Genomic DNA, 21,443 nt, shown 5'->3' on the forward strand with positions numbered 1-21,443 from the left:
GTCTGTCCTATCCACTACCCTCCACCATCTTTAGTGTCTGTCCTATCCACTACCCTCCACCATCTTTAGTGTCTGTCCTATCCACTACCCTCCACCATCTTTAGTGTGTCTGTCCTATCCACTACCCTCCACCATCTTTAGTGTGTCTGTCCTATCCACCACACTCCACCATCTTTAGTGTGTCTGTCCTATCCACTACACTCCACCATCTTTAGTGTGTCTGTCCTATCCACTACCCTCCACCATCTTTAGTGTGTCTGTCCTATCCACTACCCTCCACCATCTTTAGTGTCTGTCCTATCCACTACCCTCCACCATCTTTAGTGTGTCTGTCCTATCCACTACCCTCCACCATCTTTAGTGTCTGTCCTATCCACTACCCTCCACCATCTTTAGTGTGTCTGTCCTATCCACTACCCTCCACCATATTTAGTGTGTCTGTCCTATCCACTACCCTCCACCATCTTTAGTGTCTGTCCTATCCACTACCCTCCACCATCTTTAGTGTGTCTGTCCTATCCACTACCCTCCACCATCTTTAGTGTGTCTGTCCTATCCACTACCCTCCACCATCTTTAGTGTGTCTGTCCTATCCACTACACTCCACCATCTTTAGTGTGTCTGTCCTATCCACTACCCTCCACCATCTTTAGTGTCTGTCCTATCCACTACCCTCCACCATCTTTAGTGTCTGTCCTATCCACTACCCTCCACCATCTTTAGTGTGTCTGTCCTATCCACTACCCTCCACCATCTTTAGTGTGTCTGTCCTATCCACTACACTCCACCATCTTTAGTGTCTGTCCTATCCACTACCCTCCACCATCTTTAGTGTCTGTCCTATCCACTACCCTCCACCATCTTTAGTGTGTCTGTCCTATCCACTACACTCCACCATCTTTAGTGTCTGTCCTATCCACTACACTCCACCATCTTTAGTGTCTGTCCTATCCACTACCCTCCACCATCTTTAGTGTCTGTCCTATCCACTACCCTCCACCATCTTTAGTGTGTCTGTCCTATCCACTACACTCCACCATCTTTAGTGTGTCTGTCCTATCCACTACCCTCCACCATCTTTAGTGTCTGTCCTATCCACTACACTCCACCATCTTTAGTGTCTGTCCTATACACTACCCTCCACCATCTTTAGTGTGTCTGTCCTATCCACTACCCTCCACCATCTTTAGTGTCTGTCCTATCCACTACCCTCCACCATCTTTAGTGTGTCTGTCCTATCCACTACACTCCACCATCTTTAGTGTCTGTCCTATCCACTACCCTCCACCATCTTTAGTGTCTGTCCTATCCACTACACTCCACCATCTTTAGTGTGTCTGTCCTATCCACTACCCTCCACCATCTTTAGTGTGTCTGTCCTATCCACTACCCTCCACCATCTTTAGTGTCTGTCCTATCCACTACCCTCCACCATCTTTAGTGTGTCTGTCCTATCCACTACACTCCACCATCTTTAGTGTGTCTGTCCTATCCACTACCCTCCACCATCTTTAGTGTGTCTGTCCTATCCACTACCCTCCACCATCTTTAGTGTCTGTCCTATCCACGACCCTCCACCATCTTTAGTGTCTGTCCTATCCACTACCCTCCACCATCTTTAGTGTGTCTGTCCTATCCACTACCCTCCACCATCTTTAGTGTCTGTCCTATCCACTACCCTCCACCATCTTTAGTGTCTGTCCTATCCACTACCCTCCACCATCTTTAGTGTGTCTGTCCTATCCACTACCCTCCACCGTCTTTAGTGTCTGTCCTATCCACTACCCTCCACCATCTTTAGTGTGTCTATCCTATCCACTACCCTCCACCATCTTTAGTGTGTCTGTCCTATCCACTACCCTCCACCATCTTTAGTGTGTCTGTCCTATACACTACCCTCCACCATCTTTAGTGTCTGTCCTATCCACTACACTCCACCATCTTTAGTGTCTGTCCTATCCACTACCCTCCACCATATTTAGTGTGTCTGTCCTATCCACTACCCTCCACCATCTTTAGTGTCTGTCCTATCCACTACCCTCCACCATCTTTAGTGTGTCTGTCCTATCCACTACCCTCCACCATCTTTAGTGTGTCTGTCCTATCCACTACCCTCCACCATCTTTAGTGTCTGTCCTATCCACGACCCTCCACCATCTTTAGTGTCTGTCCTATCCACTACCCTCCACCATCTTTAGTGTGTCTGTCCTATCCACTACCCTCCACCATCTTTAGTGTCTGTCCTATCCACTACCCTCCACCATCTTTAGTGTCTGTCCTATCCACTACCCTCCACCATCTTTAGTGTGTCTGTCCTATCCACTACCCTCCACCATCTTTAGTGTCTGTCCTATCCACTACCCTCCACCATCTTTAGTGTGTCTATCCTATCCACTACCCTCCACCATCTTTAGTGTGTCTGTCCTATCCACTACCCTCCACCATCTTTAGTGTGTCTGTCCTATACACTACCCTCCACCATCTTTAGTGTCTGTCCTATCCACTACACTCCACCATCTTTAGTGTCTGTCCTATCCACTACCCTCCACCATATTTAGTGTGTCTGTCCTATCCACTACCCTCCACCATCTTTAGTGTCTGTCCTATCCACTACCCTCCACCATCTTTAGTGTGTCTGTCCTATCCACTACCCTCCACCATCTTTAGTGTGTCTGTCCTATCCACTACACTCCACCATCTTTAGTGTCTGTCCTATACACTACCCTCCACCATCTTTAGTGTCTGTCCAGTCCACACAAAGCTGGAAGTGGATTTATGTGATCTGGCAGGTTGAGGAGAAACTGAAGCTTCTCTGTGCGCCTCCTGTTCTCTCTTACTTAAAATATATATATATATATATATATATATATATATATTTCTCTGTTTCTTTTGTTTTTCATGAAATACAATCATTTGTTTGCATCCTTTCTAATTTCTTTATTTTTTGGGGTTGCTTTTTTTGCCCATAGTCTTTTTACGAGTTGTTCACATTCTGATATAGCAAGATTACATTTTAAAATGTGTCAATGTCTATATGCTCTTTCAGACAAAATTATTATGCAAAAAATAATATCAGACTTTGTTTTTAAAAGTATCTCAATATTCTCCTTCCTATTTCTACTCGACTGAATATCATGTAAATTATACATCAATATGTTATTGGTCCTGATAGGACCGTTTTGGTGTGGCCCGTGGCTTTGGCAACGCAGAGGAAAGGGGCTCAAACCTCCCCCCCTTTTCTCCACAGTTTCACTAACTAACAGTAGAGACGTTAAGCCCTTTGAGGGAGCTCAAACCTCCCCCTCTCTCTTTTCTCCACAGTTTCACTAACTAACAGTAGAGACATTAAACCCTTTGAGGGAGCTCAAACTATCCCTCCACTCTCTCTCTTTTCTCCACAGTTTCACTAACTAACAGTAGAGACATTAAACCCTTTGAGGGAGCTCAAACCTCCCCCTCTCTCTTTTCTCCACAGTTTCACTAACTAACAGTAGAGACATTAAGCCCTTTGAGGGAGCTCAATCCTCCCCCCTCTCTCTTTTCTCCACAGTTTCACTAACTAACAGTAGAGACATTAAGCCCTTTGAGGGAGCTCAAACTATCCCTCCACTCCCTCTCTTTTCTCCACAGTTTCACTAACTAACAGTAGAGACATTAAGCCATTTGAGGGAGCTCAAACCTCCCCCTCTCTCTTTTCTCCACAGTTTCACTAACTAACAGTAGAGACATTAAGCCCTTTGAGGGAGCTCAAACCTCCCCCGCTCTCTTTTCTCCACAGTTTCACTAACTAACAGTAGAGACATTAAGCCCTTTGAGGGAGCTCAAACTATCCCTCCACTCCCTCTCTTTTCTCCACAGTTTCACTAACTAACAGTAGAGACATTAAGCCCTTTGAGGGAGCTCAAACCTCCTCTTCTCTCTTTTCTCCACAGTTTCACTAACTAACAGTAGAGACATTAAGCCCTTTGAGGGAGCTCAAACCTCCCCCTCTCTCTTTTCTCCACAGTTTCACTAACTAACAGTAGAGACATTAAGCCCTTTGAGGGAGCTCAAACCTCCCCCTCTCTCTTTTCTCCACAGTTTCACTAACTAACAGTAGAGACATTAAGCCCTTTGAGGGAGCTCAAACTTCCCCCCTCTCTCTTTTCTCCACAGTTTCACTAACTAACAGTAGAGACATTAAGCCCTTTGAGGGAGCTCAAACCTCCCCCCTCTCTCTTTTCTCCATAGTTTCACTAACTAACAGTAGAGACATTAAACCCTTTGAGGGAGCTCAAACCTCCCCCTCTCTCTTTTCTCCACAGTTTCACTAACTAACAGTAGAGACATTAAACCCTTTGAGGGAGCTCAAACCTCCCCCCTCTCTCTTTTCTCCACAGTTTCACTAACTAACAGTAGAGACATTAAGCCCTTTGAGGGAGCTCAAACCTCCCCCCTCTCTCTTTTCTCCACAGTTTCACTAACTAACAGTAGAGACATTAAACCCTTTGAGGGAGCTCAAACCTCCCCCTCTCTCTTTTCTCCACAGTTTCACTAACTAACAGTAGAGACATTAAACCCTTTGAGGGAGCTCAAACCTCCCCCCTCTCTCTTTTCTCCACAGTTTCACTAACTAACAGTAGAGACATTAAGCCCTTTGAGGGAGCTCAAACCTCCCCCCTCTCTCTTTTCTCCACAGTTTCACTAACTAACAGTAGAGACATTAAACCCTTTGAGGGAGCTCAAACCTCCCCCTCTCTCTTTTCTCCACAGTTTCACTAACTAACAGTAGAGACATTAAACCCTTTGAGGGAGCTCAAACCTCCCCCCTCTCTCTTTTCTCCACAGTTTCACTAACTAACAGTAGAGACATTAAGCCCTTTGAGGGAGCTCAAACCTCCCCCTCTCTCATTTTCTTCACAGTTTCACTAACTAACAGTAGAGACATTAAACCCTTTGAGGGAGCTCAAACTATCCCTCCACTCCCTCTCCTTTCTTCCTCCTTTTTCTAACAGTAGAGTATTGTGTGTATTGTTGTGTATTGTTAGATATTACTGCACTGTTGGAGCAAAGAACACAAGCATTTCACTGTATCCGCAATAACTTCTGCTAAATACACTACCGTTCAAAAGTTTGGGGTCACTTAGAAATGTCCTTGTTTTTGAAAGATTAGCCTATCACAATATTATATATGATCACTTGTGAATGATGCCCAACTTAAGAAACTGCTTTTATTTTGTGACTTTTTCTAATCATAGTCGCACACCTCATGTAGCCTAGCCCATAGGACTATATGTTTTGATAAGGTTTGTATCATAACTAAATAGCTTCTTAAAATGAAGGGTTAGAGCCTAACTGGCATACGTAAACAGCACATGAGCTTCAACTTTGGGGAAGAACATTTTCACCATAAAAATGCACCTTTATAATAAAAGCAATACATGCATAATTGCATTTGTGGTCACTTTTGATAATGGTGTTTTCCTGCTAATAGAACATTTGCGCTTATAGCCTAGTACCATGTGCTATAATGCGCCTATAATGTGAAGAAATAGCCTAATAGTTTACCAACATTTTAAGTTGAACGTTCTGACCTGTTGTATCAGCCATATTGCGTAAACAAATGGGGGATGCTAGTGGTTGTATTCATTTGGGATCTATCGCACCCCACAACTTTCCCTGACTATGTTTGGAATATTTGCAGTATTTATTGCACAGAATAGAATAGCACTCAGGGAGAAGGTCTCTGGGCCGCAAAAGGCATGTTTTTTTAGGGTGCATTCCGGCCACAAGGGTGATACTGCGGTGAAATTCGAGGCATTATCAAGTGCTTGTCAAATTGTGAACGAGAGACTATTGAAGTGTGTAAAGCCTGCAGAAAAAAAAAACAGAGCTCGAGCCTTTCAAGCGATTATTTTTCAAATCATCTTTAGTCTCATCATGCAGCCTTACAATGTATTAAAAATCCAAACATATAGCCCAACGTTTGTAGAACAACTAAAGTTACATTAATAACTCTAAATTAAGCATATAGGAATACCTACTGTATTTCTTTGTTAAAAGGATTAGCCCCTTTTTTTCAATTTTCGCCTAAAATGACATTTCCAAATCTTACTGCCTGTAGCTGAAGCAAGGATATGCATATTATTGGTACCATTTGAAAGGAAACACTTTGAAGTTTATGGAAATGTGAAAGGAACGTAGTAGAATATAACACAATAGATCTGGTAAAAGATAATATAAAGAAAAAAAAACATCCTTTTGTATTTTTTTTGTACCATCATTTTTGAAATGCAATAGAAAGGCCATAATTTATTATTCCAGCTCAGGTGCAATTTAGATTTTGGCCACTAGATGGCATCAGTGTATGTCCAAAGTTGTAGACTGATCCAATGAACCATTGCATTTCTGTTCAAGATTTTGTGTCAAGATGGCCCAAATGTGCCTAATTTGTTTATTAATAACTTTTCATGTTCAAAATTGTGCACTCTCCTCAAACAATAGCATGGTATTCTTTCACTGCTATTGTAAATTGGACAGTGCAGTTAGATTAACAATAATTTAAGCTTTCTGCCAAAATCAGATATGTCTATGTCCTGGGAAATGTTCTTGTTACTTACAACCTCATGCTAATCACATTAGCCTACATTAGCTCAACTGTCCCGTGGAAGGGACACCGATCCCGAAGAAGTTTTAACCGCTCAACACAGAATAGCCACATGTGCACACTCCCTCAAATCGTCTGGAGAAAACATTTATATTTTTTTCAGCTTTGTTCAGTTGAATTCTTTATACTATAAAATAATGCCATGGAATTCTAAGCAAATCTTGTCTGCTAAATGAACTAGTGTAGCCCACAGCCATCTGGCATAGCCAGATTAGGACCTAACATAAGGACAACTCAGAGTAGGCTTTTCTTTTCTTCTGAAATGGAATACATTTTGTTCATATCATGTTTCTTTAGACCTGTCTAAAATAAATAATGGATGTATTGTGAAGGTGTAGGCTTTATTACCTGAATTTATTTAACTTTTTAAAATGTGAATGTTCCAAAGGTCTGCATCAGTGTCTTGTAGGCTATGTGTGGAAGCCAGGAGATGCTAAATGTGTTTAGGTTAATAAACTGTCAATTACCTGACAGTTATTTGCTTGACAATCACCGGCTGACGAAATTTCGTGACTGCCACAGCCTATATGTGACCAATAAAATTTGATTTGATGATTTGAGACATTAGCCCCTGACATATCCACAGGGACAAACGGAGAGCAGGAAACAGGGGGAGGAGGCCACAGTAATGGCTTTAGCCCACAGTGGCTGGCTGTGAATGAAAGGAAAGGAAGAAAAAACAAATCCATCTCTCACTCTTATAGCTTGTGACACTTTTACATGTGGGTTTACTGTGTGCAGGTGTTAACATGTTTTACATCAATATTACTGTGGTGCAAAAGGGTTTCCCTGCTACTCACTATGGATAGCATTTATGGCTTTGTGTGTGTGTGTGTGTGTGTGTGTGTGCGTGCGCGCGTGCGTGTGTGTGTGTGCAGATAGTCTGTCACGGTTAATTTATGTATGAGACATGAGAAAAGCAGGAATGTGTTATCCCTTCTTTCTTTTTCTCCTTCTTTGTCTTCTTCCTTTACTCCCCAGGGTCATTCACACACCCCATCAAACCTCAGACTTCACCCATCGCTTACCAAAAGCCTTTTTGCCTCCAGTCATCTGCTGTAGCAAAGATCTTCAAACCTGTGAAGCAATGCACACACTCTGTGTCTGTCTGTCTCTTTGCCTACTCACTCTTTTTTTGTCTCTGTCTGTCTGTCCCTCTACGTCCTCTCATTTCCTCTCTCTCGCTCTCTCTCTCTCTCTCTGTCTCTCTTTGTCTATCTTTACCTCTCTCGCTGTCAGTCTGTTCCTGTGCCAGTCTTCCCTGTGTCAATTGTTGGTTAGTTAACAGGTGCCTCTCATCTCACCCCTCTCTCCCTCTCTCTGTCCTACAGTGACCCATGAGCACCTGAAGGAGCGTGGTCTGTTCAGCCTGCCCCCTCCCCCTCCAGGGGCCAACCCTACACAGTACTACCACCTCATGGCCAGTGGCAGAAGCACCTACGGAGACCTCCTCTTGCAGACCGGGGCGGCCGCGGCAGCAGCAGCCGCAGCAGCACACCTGCCCGACTACATCGGCCCTGTGGATGGTGAGTCACCCTGAAATCCTAAAGCACACCCACCAGGGTTGTATTGCAAATGACACCCAATTCTCTAGAACAGGGGTAAGAAACCCTGGTCCTGGAGTGCAACAACCACTGCAGAATTCTTTCCCAACCAGACACCGTAAACCTGACTATACCAATCACCTCACCAACCTTAATGAGCTAAATTCTTCACCTGGTCTCACATGTCTAAAGCGACACTAAACGACCAGTGTTTCCTACACGTTATAGTTTCTACTCACCTCACTGCTAGTTGTATCATATATTCCTTTTTTTTTACCTTTATTTAACTAGGCAAGTCAATTAAGAACAAATTCTTATTTACAATGACGGCCTACCCCAGTCAAACCCGGACGACGCTGGGCCAATTGTGCGCCGCCCTATGGGACTCCCGATCACGGCCTGTTGTGAAACAGCCTGAAATTGAACCAGGGTCTGTAGTGATGACTCTAGCACTGAGATGCAGTGCCTTAGACCACTGTGCCACTCAGGAGCATCTTATAAACTGGGTGGTTTGAGCCCTAAATGCTGATTGGCTGAACGCCGTGGTATATCAGACTGTATTCTACGGGTATGACAAAACATTTATTTTTACTGCTCTAATTACATTGGTAACCAGTTTATAATAGCAATAAGGCTCCTCTGGGGTTTGTGATACTGTTACCAGTGCATTCGGGAACGTATTCAGACCCCTTGACTTTTCCTACATGTTGTTATGTTACAGCTTTATTCTAAAACAGATTACATTTTTTTCATAAGTCTACACACAATTCCCCATAATGACAAACCAAAACAGGTTTTTAGACATTTTTGCAAATGTATTAAAAATATGATAACACATTTACATAAGTATTCAGACCCTTTACTCTGTACATTGTTGAAGCACCTTTGACAGTGATTACAGCGTTGAGTCTTCTTGGGTATGACTATAAGCTTGGCACACCTGTATTTGGTGAGTTTCTCCTATTCTTCTCTACAGATCCTCTCAAGCTCTGTCAGATTGGATGGGGAGCGTCGCTGCACAGCTATTTTCAGGTCTCTCCAAAGTTAGACCGGGTTCAAGTCCAGGCTCTGGCTGGGCCACTCAAGGACATTCAGAGACTTGTCCCGAAGCCTCTCATGCGTTGTTTTTTCTTGGTCACCTCCCTGACCAACGCCCTTCTCCCTCGATTGCTCAATTTGGCAGGACGGCCGGAACAGTCTTGGTGGTTCCAAACTGTGGGACCTTATATAGACAGGTGTGTGCCTTTCCAAATCATGTCCAATCACTTGAATGTACCACAGGTGGACTCCAATCAAGTTGTAGAAACATCTCAAGGATGATCAATGGAAACAGCATGCACCTGAGCTCAATTCTGATTTTTTGGCTAAGGGCTGTGTCCAGGCACTCCACATTGCGTCGGGCTTAAAAACAGCCCTTAGCTGTGGTAAATTGGCCATATACCACACCCCCCCCCCCCCCATGCCTTATTGCTTAGTTATCCATATACCACACTACTAAATACTAACAGCTTAGTTATTCATATACCACACTACTAAATACTAACAGCTTAGTTATCCATATACCACACTACTAAATACTAACAGCTTAGTTATCCATATACCACACTACTAAATACTAACAGCTTAGTTATCCATATACCACACTACTAAATACTAACAGCTTAGTTATCCATATACCACACTACTAAATACTAACAGCTTAGTTATCCATATACCACACTACTAAATACTAACAGCTTAGTTATCCATATACCACACTACTAAATACTAACAGCTTAGTTATCCATATACCACACTACTAAATACTAACAGCTTAGTTATTCATATACCACACTACTAAATACTAACAGCTTAGTTATCCATATACCACACTACTAAATACTAACAGCTTAGTTATCCATATACCACACTACTAAATACTAACAGCTTAGTTATCCATATACCACACTACTAAATACTAACAGCCTTGTTGCCCTTTGTGCTGATCTCCAGGTATGTGGATGTGGTGCTGTGCTTTTCATAGATGCCTTTTCTTCTTGTGGTTTTCTGTGTGTAAGACTTCCCCACATCAAAGTGAGAGTCGTGGGGTCTTATATAAACACAGAAAGGCCTGAGGCTGGGGACTCGTAAAAACCCCTACTGTTCTCCCAGCACAGGCTTCTTATTCACACAGCCAGTCATATGGTGTTTTAGGTGTGTTACACTGTTATCAGTAACATCCTGTAAATTCACAGCGGTAACCTTAAAAGGGCAACCATGGAGAGAGAGAGAGGGGGGGGGGGCAGTGGATGTACTATATTGCAGGCAGCAGCAGATGCCAGAGCTTCTATATCTGTCTCTTCTCTTTCTCAGTCAGTGTTATGGCAGGTATACTGTAAATCTGTGGTTCCTGCTCTGCTCTCTACAGCTAATGGCAAAGACAGAGACTAGATACAGGCAGGGGTCATTCAGTGACAGTGTGACAGAAGAGAACAACCCTGCTTTTCACAGAAGTCAGACATATGGTGAGGGACCAAAGCCTTGCTGCCAGTCTGTTTCACTCGCCTGTTATTGCATTGTTATAGGACCCAGAACTACAGATGTAGGATCTTAATTTGATCACCCTGTTGCAGGAGAACTTTCCTTCAATTTAAAACGTATAGTGTATTTGAGGTTTAAAAAGGCTTCTGAAGTTTGTAATTTTCACTTTGACATTTCAGACTTGATTTTCCCCTACACAAAAATGTATCAACCCCTACAAAAATGTCTATTAATTCACATAATAATTCACATTTCCTGTTTATTTTCCTGCTGTAGCAAACTGACTCAAATTAATATCCTATATCTGTATGAGCAGAGTGATAGTAAGTACGGCCTAACATTGCTGCAAGTCCCTGGACCAAGACTTTTGGATTCAACTTAAGTTAAATGAACCCAGGAACCTTCCAGTAAGCTGTATGAAAGGGCAATATAGTCCTGAGTGGAAAACTAAACTAAACTGTCCATGAAAGTAAGCCTTTCGATGCCTTTCGACAATCAAAGAAATGCAGTCGCTGCCTGCCAGGCACAGACTCCCGGTGTAGTATCCATATCACTTTCATCCTGTCTCAACCCACCCAAGGAAAATGAGCGAGAGCGAGCCATCTAACAGTGTTTCCACCTCATCTGTCACACTCCCGGTCCACCCTGCGTGACGCTTACGCATCAATCCTCACACGCACGCGCTAGGAAAACAGGACCGCCGTTGAAATGAACCTTAAATTACCCCTAAATCACATAATCAAACATGAAGAGGGAGGGAGGGTGGAGAACGGGCGGCTAGTTTGGGGCATAGATGTTGTTGCCTTCCCCCTCCATTCCTCCATCCACTTCTCTCTCCCGTTGTGACCGCCACTGCTGCTGGCTGCCCACAGTTGTTTGGGGAGGCTGTTTGCTCAGACACCCACAGACACCGACTCACACAACACAGCACTGGGCCTTCTCCTTCTCCACGCTGGGTTTGATGTGGTCAACGTCCGGGCACTCTCGGACCTGTGGCTCTCTGTTAGTGCGGTTAGCGAGGCTAGCTGCCCCACACACACAGCCTCTGTATTGACCCAGCCAGCCATCTAATGGCTCAGGGGCTCAGCAGACAGCCTGGCGAATAAAGAGACTCATTTAACAGCAGAGAGGGCGATACATATGCATCTAGACCCCAACGTTTGTTTTGGAAGCTTTGCTCTGATAAAATAAAATGTATATGCATATTTCAAAATCAGTTTATGCTCTAATAAACTCATTGGACCTACCACAAGGGCAGAGTCCTCAGTGAACCCAAAGTTAAATAATGGCTGGTTATTTTCCCTCCCAGTTATTCCTATTAGTACTGCAGACATGAGAGAGTGGGCTTAGAGGTTAAAGGTTGAACTATAAAATAGTGATCGTTGCTTCTACACCTGCGTTACTTGCTCTTTGGGGTTTTAGGCTGGGTTCTGTACAGCACTTTGAGATATCAGCTGATGTACGAAGGGCTATATAAATACATTTGATTTGATTTGATTTTGATTCGTTAACAAAAGAGAGAAATGTGTTTATGTAAAATTCGGCCGTGTCAGTGAGGAGAGTAAAGGTTTAAGACAGTCTGGTATCCTCGTATCTCCATAGGGCTAAATGTATGGATTTACTGTCAATTGTACAGCTTGCCATTAAGCAGATCTATAAACCAGACACTCTCTTTTTCTCAGGAACATGGTTAAATTACACTAAACATGTCACCCTGATGCTGTCCAGTTCAGTCTACCAGAGCTAACTGCTCAGGAAAGACCATGCAACCCTGTCTCCATGCATGGTACTGTATTCTGTACGTTGACAATTGTATACTGTGTAAAACAATTGATGAGAACAGTCAATAATCTGAACAATAATTTGTGTGAGCATCCTTTAACATTTTTGGGTCCCTTTGTTAAGGTTGAAGGGGAGTAGCTAAGTAAGTAGAAATGCTTTCTCTGAGAACACATTATGAGCCCTGGTCAAAAGTAGTGCACTATACAGTATTGGGGAGCCATTTGGGACGCAGACAGTAGCTTTCTGCTCCTCTCCTCCACCTACTGTGTGACTGACTGAGACATGGGTGCCATGTAGTCTACATGCAGTCTGCTTTGACAGGCCTACAAAACAAACACTGGCAGATCCAGCCTGCCGTCGCTCGGCCGGATAGTGTGGGCCGTGCCGAAACTCTCTTCTTCACTGCCGTGCCAAATGCGTGTCCATGCCAATGTGTGCTCTGACACGTTCATGTGACGGGCAGGCCCACACACAGGCTGAAAGAACAGTCTCCGCTAAACCAACAAAGACCAATTACCCCCTCTAGTAGCAGACACTTCCAGCAGACCAGGCAGAGGCCAGTTGGGCCTTGTTCCCTAAAGCCCCTTGTAAACCTAAAGTAAATATATTGCACGTGACATGTTATGTTATGAGTGATCTCTGATAGATAAAGGGGAAGAGATGGGCCCCTGGGTGGATGAACATGCAAATAAATACATCTGTCAGTACATCTGTCAGTAACTAACCGCAGGCTTCGACGACACAGCCTAATGCAAACACAGCACACAGCGTATCACGTATCAATATTCTGTTACACAGCGTGATAGTGGGCCAAACCAAGGGGGAATAATATTCTGTTACACAGCGTGAAAGTGGGCCAAACCAAGGGGGAATATTATGCTGTTACACAGCATGATAATGGGCCAAACCAGGGGAGGGATATTATGCTGTTACACAGCCGGATGGTGGGCCAAACCAAGGGGGAATATTATGCTGTTACACAGCATGATAGTGGGCCAAACCAGGGGGGGATATTATGCTGTTACCCAGCCGGATGGTGGGCCAAACCAAAGGGGAATATTATGCTGTTACACAGCGTCATAGTGGGCCAAACCAAGGGGGAATATTATGCTGTTACACAGCGTCATAGTGGGCCAAACCAAGGGGGAATATTATGCTGTTACACAGCGTCATAGTGGGCCAAACCAAGGGGGAATATTATGCTGTTACACAGCGTCATAGTGGGCCAAACCAAGGGGGAATATTATGCTGTTACACAGCGTCATAGTGGGCCAAACCAAGGGGGGATATTATGCTGTTACACAGCGTCATAGTGGGCCAAACCAAGGGGGGATAATGTGCTGTTACACAGCCGGATGGTGGGCCAAACCAAGGGGGGATAATGTGCTGTTACACAGCGTGATAGTGGGCCAAACCAAGGGGGAATATTATGCTGTTACACAGCCTGATGGTGGGCCAAACCAAGTGGGAATATTATGCTGTTACACAGCCGGATGGTGGGCCAAACCAGGGGGGATATTATGCTGTTACACAGCCGGATGGTGGGCCAAACCAAGGTGGGATATTATGCTGTTACACAGCCGGATGGTGGGCCAAACCAAGGGGGAATATTATGCTGTTACACAGCCTGATGGTGGGCCAAACCAAGGGGGAATATTATGCTGTTACACAGCATGATAGTGGGCCAAACCAGGGGGGGATATTATGCTGTTACACAGCCGGATGGTGGGCCAAACCAGGGGGGGATATTATGCTGTTACACAGCCGGATGGTGGGCCAAACTTGCGGCACTCAGCAGAACACATACATGTACATCACCAAACTGAGGGGATGAGGATAAGCTTTTTCAGTTGTCTAAACAATCTGTCTCCTCACTTCTCCTTTATTGCACTGATCTGAAAGAACTGACTAGGTTCTTTAAACATGTTTAAAAAGTCCTACAGATTACAGTACATGATGCACAGTCTTGATAATGGGGGGGGTGTCATAGAGAACTAACTGTAGAGGAACCTGCTGGCGGGAAAATAAACTGAAGATCCTATGACAACAGCTGCTGCCAATGTAAATATCTTCCATCTAGTCAGAGGAAAAATACATCTGGGGATGAGGGAGGGGATGTGAGTGAGGGACAGAGAAGGAGGGGGGGTCTTGTCCCCCTGGTTTGACTACATACACAAACACTTACTGTATGAACACCCAGCAGACATGTGGCTTTAGCACGACACTAGGGGCTCACAGGGGAATCATCGCAGCGAGCCTCTTCTAATAAAATGTGCAGTGGTGGTATTAGAGAGATTTACCAGGGAAAATAAACATTCCTCACCACTCGGAGGAGAGCAGAGCGGAGCTGGGGTGGCTGGGCTGGGGCTCTTGGCTGGCTGGTACCCAGGCTGGGGTGGCTGGGCTGGGGCTCTTGGCTGGCTGGTACCCAGGCTGGGGTGTAGTTCAGGGAGGCGATTGGGCATTGCGCTGGGCCTCTCACTCGCATCGCAGGATCAAGGCCTGGGCCTGCATGCTTCACCTCAGTCTAGGGTCACCTGAGAGAGAGAGAGCAGTGGATGTAGTGGAACCACTGTATAGCAACTATACTAGAGAAAGAGAGTCCAGAGAGTAGTTCTGAGCGATTAACCAAAATGTTGGTTATTTTTAGTTTTTTAGAAAACTAATTGACTGATGTCTGTTACATTTTATTGGATTCCATTTTGTTCCGTTTTTTGAGTTGTTGTTTCTCTAGAGATAAATCAGATCATGCCCGAACTGTGCAATGTAGTAGGGAGTTGTAGTTTCCAACAGGCCAATGTTATACATAGTTTAGCGCAGAAAACATGATTTTTAACTGCAATGACCACAATCCATAGCGCAGCAGCTACTTGTCCAGTCTGTGTTTATTTCACGCCTACTATGTAAGAGAACGAAGAATGCGCGATCAAGAGGGGATACAGAACAGTTGCTTCGCAAGGTATTGGTATTCAGCAGACATAAAAGTATGCCTTATTTACTTTGAAGAACTACTAAAATTGGGATTTTTGTCCAACAGCTTAGGAAGCAGCTCTATAGCGATGAGATGATGACTTGGAATGAAATAATCAAGTAATCAAGTAACACAAATGTAATATACACAACAACTGAAATATTTGATTAAAGTAAAGTACTGTGAATAACTGATGGTTATTCACACATGGTCCGTCACACCATCATGGGACTTAAATGTTTTATTCTGTGTTGTAACAGCATTCAACCCACATAATGCATAGTGCATTTAATGTTTTAAAAAATCATCAAAACCAAAATCATGCAAAAAAATATATAATCAGTGAGAGAGACCAGATAGACCAGAGAAAGAGAGACCAGAGAAAGAGAGAGACCAGAGAGAGAGAGACCAAAGAAAGAGAGACCAGAGAAAGAGAGAGACCAGAGAGAGAGAGACCAGAGAAAGAGAGAGACCAGAGAGAGAGAGATAGACCAGAGAAAGAGAGAGAAAGACCAGAGAGAGAGAGACAAGATAGAGAGAGACCAGTGAGAGACCAGAGAGAGAGAGACCAGTGAGAGACCATAGAAAGAGACCAGAGAGAGAGACCAGTGAGAGATCAGAGAGAGAGACCAGTGAGAGACCAGAGAGAGAGACCAGAGAAAGAGAGAGAGAGAGACCAGAGAGAGACCAGAGAGAGAGACCAGAGAAAGAGAGAGAGAGAGACCAGAGAGAGAGAGACAAGATAGAGAGAGACCAGAGAGAGACCAGAGAAAGAGAGAGAGAGAGACCAGAGAGAGAGACCAGAGAAAGAGAGAGAGAGAGACCAGAGAGAGACCAGAGAGAGAGACCAGAGAAAGAGAGAGAGAGAGACCAGAGAGAGACCAGAGAGAGGGACCAGAGAAAGAGAGAGAGAGAGACCAGAGAGAGACCAGAGAAAGAGAGAGAGAGAGACCAGAGAGAGAGAGTCAGAGCCAGAAAGCAGCGGATGTAGTGAATCAACACTCCTAACTAATGACCCAACAAAGCCAGGCCCTCCACAGGTTTCCACTGGCTCTCCTGGTCCCATGCAAACTGTTACACTGAACAAAGGGAGACTACCTTTGTGTGCTGTGCTGTGTGTGGAACCTGTGCCAACTCTTATTTGGGGGGCTTTGGTTTAGGGCTGTACTAGGGTTGTTGGGGAGGGACGGGGGGTAAAGGATAACTACCAATTAGAGTTTTCCGATTTTCCACAAAGCCATTTCAATTAAAACAGCAAGGCAGATGCTTAAAATAATCACTCTGCCTCCTTTTCGTTTTTTGGTGAATGTGCACTGAAGTGCCTGTAATTATGAGCCCAGATCCCCCAATTATAGCCAACCCTCCCCGTGCTCTGCTCTCCTCTGCTCCCACAGAGAGAGTCCTATACCTAAAGAACAGGACATATCTCTCCGCCAGCGCGGCGTATCCCACCTCATAGAACATCTGGTTTCTCACTCTCCCCTGCCGGAACCTGGCGTATCCCTAAATTAGAGCCCCGCCACCTATAAAACACTCCATCGCCGTGTGAGTGTTGCCTGAGTGACCTCTAGCAGAGCAGATGCAGCAATGACCTTGTACGCTGTGTCTCTAACACGGGGGCCTGGGAGGAGTGTATCCTTGGTGTGCCAGATCCAGGCTAGAGGAGTGAACACTGTTCCCATGCACACACTGTTGACTAACACATTAGCTAGGGACTCTTAATGGGAAAATGAAGTTGTATTGAATTGCATAGGGAGAGACTACAGTTTGTCTAGGGGTGGATACGGAGGGGGATTTGGGGGTTGGAGGTATAAGGTATGAGAGGGTTTGAGATCCTGTCTGAGGGTAGGAGTGTGTGGTGGTGGGTTTGGGGGGTTATGACTACAGTTTGTTCAGGGGTATAGGGGTGGAGTTTAGGGGAGGTTGTAGGTATGAAGCAGTCTTTTGGAAAGGGGCTGAGACCATGTCTGGGTAATGGGGGTTGGAGGGTAGGAGGTATGAGGCAGTCTTTTGGGATAGGTGCCAAGGGGGTGAGGCAGGCGCCAGCCTTGCCAGGCTGCGAGTGGTACCCTGTTTTGTTTCCTGATTTATTAAGTGGCACATTAATAAGCATCTCCCCTGAGGTTCAGTTCTGAAGCAAGCAGAGATTAATAGGACCACTGCACCGCACACACACGCACACACACACGCACGCACGCACACACACACACACACGCACACACACACACGCACACACACACACACACACACACACACACACACACACACACACAGGGCTCAACACAGGGCATTACACCAGACACTCACTCAAAGACTTACACGGTATTCTAACTTTCCTCATCTCTATGTGTCAGCGGCATCAGGTGCAGGACATACACACACGCATTCACACACATACTGTACATACAGTGGGGCAAAAAAGTATTTAGTCAGCCACCAATTGTGCAAGTTCTCCCACTTAAAAAGATAAGAGAGCCCTGTCATTTTCATCATAGTTACACTTCAACTATGACAGGCAAAATGAGGGGGAAAAATCCAGAAAATCACATTGTAGGATTTTTTATGAATTTATTTGCAAATTATGGTGGAAAATAAGTATTTGGTCAAAAATAAAAGTATATCTCAATACTTTGTTATATACCCTTTGTTGGCAATGACAGAGGTCAAACGTTTTCTGTAAGTCTTCACAAGGTTTTCACACACTGTTGCTGGTATTATTGGCCCATTCCTCCATGCAGATCTCCTCTAGAGCAGTGATGTTTTGGGGCTGTTGCTGGGCAACATGGACTTTCAACTCCCTCAAAAGATTTTCTATGGGGTTGAGATCTGGAGACTGGCTAGGCCACTGCAGGACCTTGAAATGCTTCTTGCGAAGCCACTCCTTCATTGCCCGGGCAGTGTGTTTGGGATCATTGTCATGCTGAAAGACCCAGCCACGTTTCATCTTCAATGCCCTTGCTGATGGAAGGAGGTTTTCACTCAAAATCTCACGATACATGGCCCCATTCATTCTTTCCTTTACACGGATCAGTCGTCCTGGTCCCTTTGCAGAAAAACAGCCCCAAAGCATGATGTTTCCACCCCCATGCTTCACAGTATGTATGGTGTTCTTTGGATGCAACTCAGCATTCTTTGTCCTCCAAACACGACGAGTTGAGTTTTTACCAAAAAGTTATATTTTGGTTTCATCTGACCATATGACATTCTCCCAATCTTCTTCTGGATCATCCAAATGCTCTCTAGCAAACTTCAGACGGGCCTGGACATGTACTGGCTTAAGCAGGGGGACACGTCTGGCACTGCAGGATTTGAGTCCTTGGCGGCGTAGTGTGTTACTGATGGTAGGCTTTGTTACTTTGGTCCCAGCTCTCTGCAGGTCATTCACTAGGTCCCCCCGTGTGGTTCTGGGATTTTTGCTCACCGTTCTTGTGATCATTTTGACCCCACGGGGTGAGATCTTGCGTGGAGCCCCAGATCGAGGGAGATTATCAGTGGTCTTGTATGTCTTCCATTTCCTAATAATTGCTCCCACAGTTGATTTCTTCAAACCAAGCTGCTTACCTATTGCAGATTCAGTCTTCCCAGCCTGGTGCAGGTCTACAATTTTGTTTCTGGTGTCCTTTGACAGCTCTTTGGTCTTGGCCATAGTGGAGTTTGGAGTGTGACTGTTTGAGGTTGTGGACAGGTGTCTTTTATACTGATAACAAGTTCAAACAGGTGCCATTAATACAGGTAACAAGTGGAGGACAGAGGAGCCTCTTAAAGAAGAAGTTACAGGTCTGTGAGAGCCAGAAATCTTGCTTGTTTGTAGGTGACCAAATACTTATTTTCCACCATAATTTGCAAATAAATTCATTAAAAATCCTACAATGTGATTTAAAAAAATAAAAATCTAATTTTGTCTGTCATAGTTGAAGTGTACCTATGATGAAAATTACAGGCCTCTCTCATCTTTTTAAGTGGGAGAACTTGCACAATTGGTGGCTGACTAAATACTTTTTTGCCCCACTGTACATACATACGCACACACACACACACACACACACACACACACACACACACACACACACACACACACACACACACACACACACACACACACAAGCGGCTCCACAATGGGCCAGCCCAGTCCCAGGCAGAGAGAAAGAGCCATTAGGCTCAATGTAAATCCACCTCAAACTTTTTTAGAGAACTGTAAACCCACCACTGTATTCGGGTATCAACCCTCTCCCCACTCCTCCCCCTATACTCCCTCTCTTCCCCCTCTCCCCACTCCCCCCCCCCCTACTCCCTCTCTTCCCCCTCTCCCCTGAGACAAACCCCCCTCTTTCTCAACACGCCTAATGATACATGACACATTTATTTATTAGCTTCATAGAGGAACATTCCTAAGGACCGTTTGTTGTTTTTGCCAACTCTTTCATAAATATCTCTTACATCTCTACAGCAGTTTTCATAGAGCAGCCAGAGTCCTGAGTCCTGCAGCTCTTTATTCACATATGCCTTTTACAACGTAATAGTTTGAAAACGTAAGACTTAAGTTTTTACACACACACACACACACACACACACACACACACACACACACACACCATGTATAAGACTACAGTTTTTATGGCCGTAGGTTTGGAATAGTATAGTGGTCTCTGGAGCCATACGGCCTGGAAGGAAGGATCACTAATTTACCCAATAAAGCAGGTTGACAGTGGTGTGTTTGACATGTTGGCGGCTGGTGTGTGTGCGTGTCTGTGTGTGACGGGGCATGTGTTTTGGCGAGGTGGGATGAGAGCTATTAAGAACTTCCTGTTGCCAGAACCTCTGATGATGCTCCCTGTTAGGCCTAATAACCCTACAGACGAGTACTACCCTCAGTCCTCTGCCCCTGCCCCTGCACCTGTTGACCCACAGCAGCTGGCCAACACTCCCCTCTACCCTTACCCTGTATTCCGTTAGCCACTCCCCTCTACCCTTACCCTGTATTCCTTAGCCACTCTCCCGTACCCTTACCCTGTATTCCGTTAGCCACTCCCTCCCCTCTACCCTTACCCTGTATTCCGTTAGCCACTCCCCTCTACCCTTACCCTGTATTCCGTTAGCCACTCCCCTCTACCCTTACCCTGTATTCCGTTAGCCACTCCGCTCTACCCTTACCCTGTATTCCGTTAGCCACTCCCCTCTAACCTTACCCTGTATTCCTTAGCCACTCCCCCGTACCCTTACCCTGTATTCCGTTAGCCACTCCCCTCTACCCTTAACCTGTATTCCTTAGCCACTCCCCTCTACCCTTACCCTGTATTTCGTTAGCCACTCCCCTCTACCCTTACCCTGTATTCCGTTAGCCACTCCCCTCTACCCTTACCCTGTATTCCGTTAGCCACTCCCCTCTATCCTTACCCTGTATTCCGTTAGCCACTCCCCTCCAATCTTACCCTGTATTCCGTTAGCCACTCCCCTCTACCCTTACCCTGTATTCCGTTAGCCACTCCCCTCTACCCTTACCCTGTATTCCGTTAGCCACTCCCCTCTATCCTTACCCTGTATTCCGTTAGCCACTCCCCTCCTCCCTTACCCTGTATTCCGTTAGTCACTCCCCTCTACCCTTACCCTGTATTCCGTTAGCCACTCCCCTCTACCCTTACCCTGTATTCCGTTAGCCACTCCCCTCTACCCTTACCCTGTATTCCGTTAGCCACTCCCCTCCACCCTTACCCTGTATTCCGTTAGCCACTCCCCTCTACCCTTACCCTGTATTCCATTAGCCACTCCCCTCTACCCTTAGCCTGTATTCCGTTAGCCACTCCCCTCTACCCTTACCCTGTATTCCGTTAGCCACTCCCCTCTACCCTTACCCTGTATTCCGTTAGCCACTCCCCTCCTCCCTTACCCTGTATTCCGTTAGCCACTCCCCTCTACCCTTACCCTGTATTCCGTTAGCCACTCCCCTCTACCCTTACCCTGTATTCCGTTAGCCACTCCCCTC

At 45.1% G+C, this 21,443-nt stretch overlaps 1 protein-coding gene across 3 annotated transcripts in view; it reads left to right on the forward strand.

Moving 5' to 3' along the window:
• The window catches only part of LOC110502095 (transcription activator GLI2), a 114,407-nt gene that overhangs the window by 69,194 nt on the left and 23,770 nt on the right, over positions 1-21,443 (forward strand). For all 3 annotated transcript variants that reach the window (XM_036959176.2, XM_036959175.2, XM_090216053.1), the window contains one exon: positions 7,978-8,172. In XM_036959176.2, the coding sequence (XP_036815071.2) occupies positions 7,978-8,172 (195 nt within the window). The remainder of the gene's footprint in view (positions 1-7,977; positions 8,173-21,443) is intronic.

This window comes from Oncorhynchus mykiss, chromosome 22, assembly GCF_057628025.1.
Source record: "Oncorhynchus mykiss isolate SJ-2025 chromosome 22, ASM5762802v1, whole genome shotgun sequence".
Classification (NCBI taxonomy): domain Eukaryota; kingdom Metazoa; phylum Chordata; class Actinopteri; order Salmoniformes; family Salmonidae; genus Oncorhynchus; species Oncorhynchus mykiss.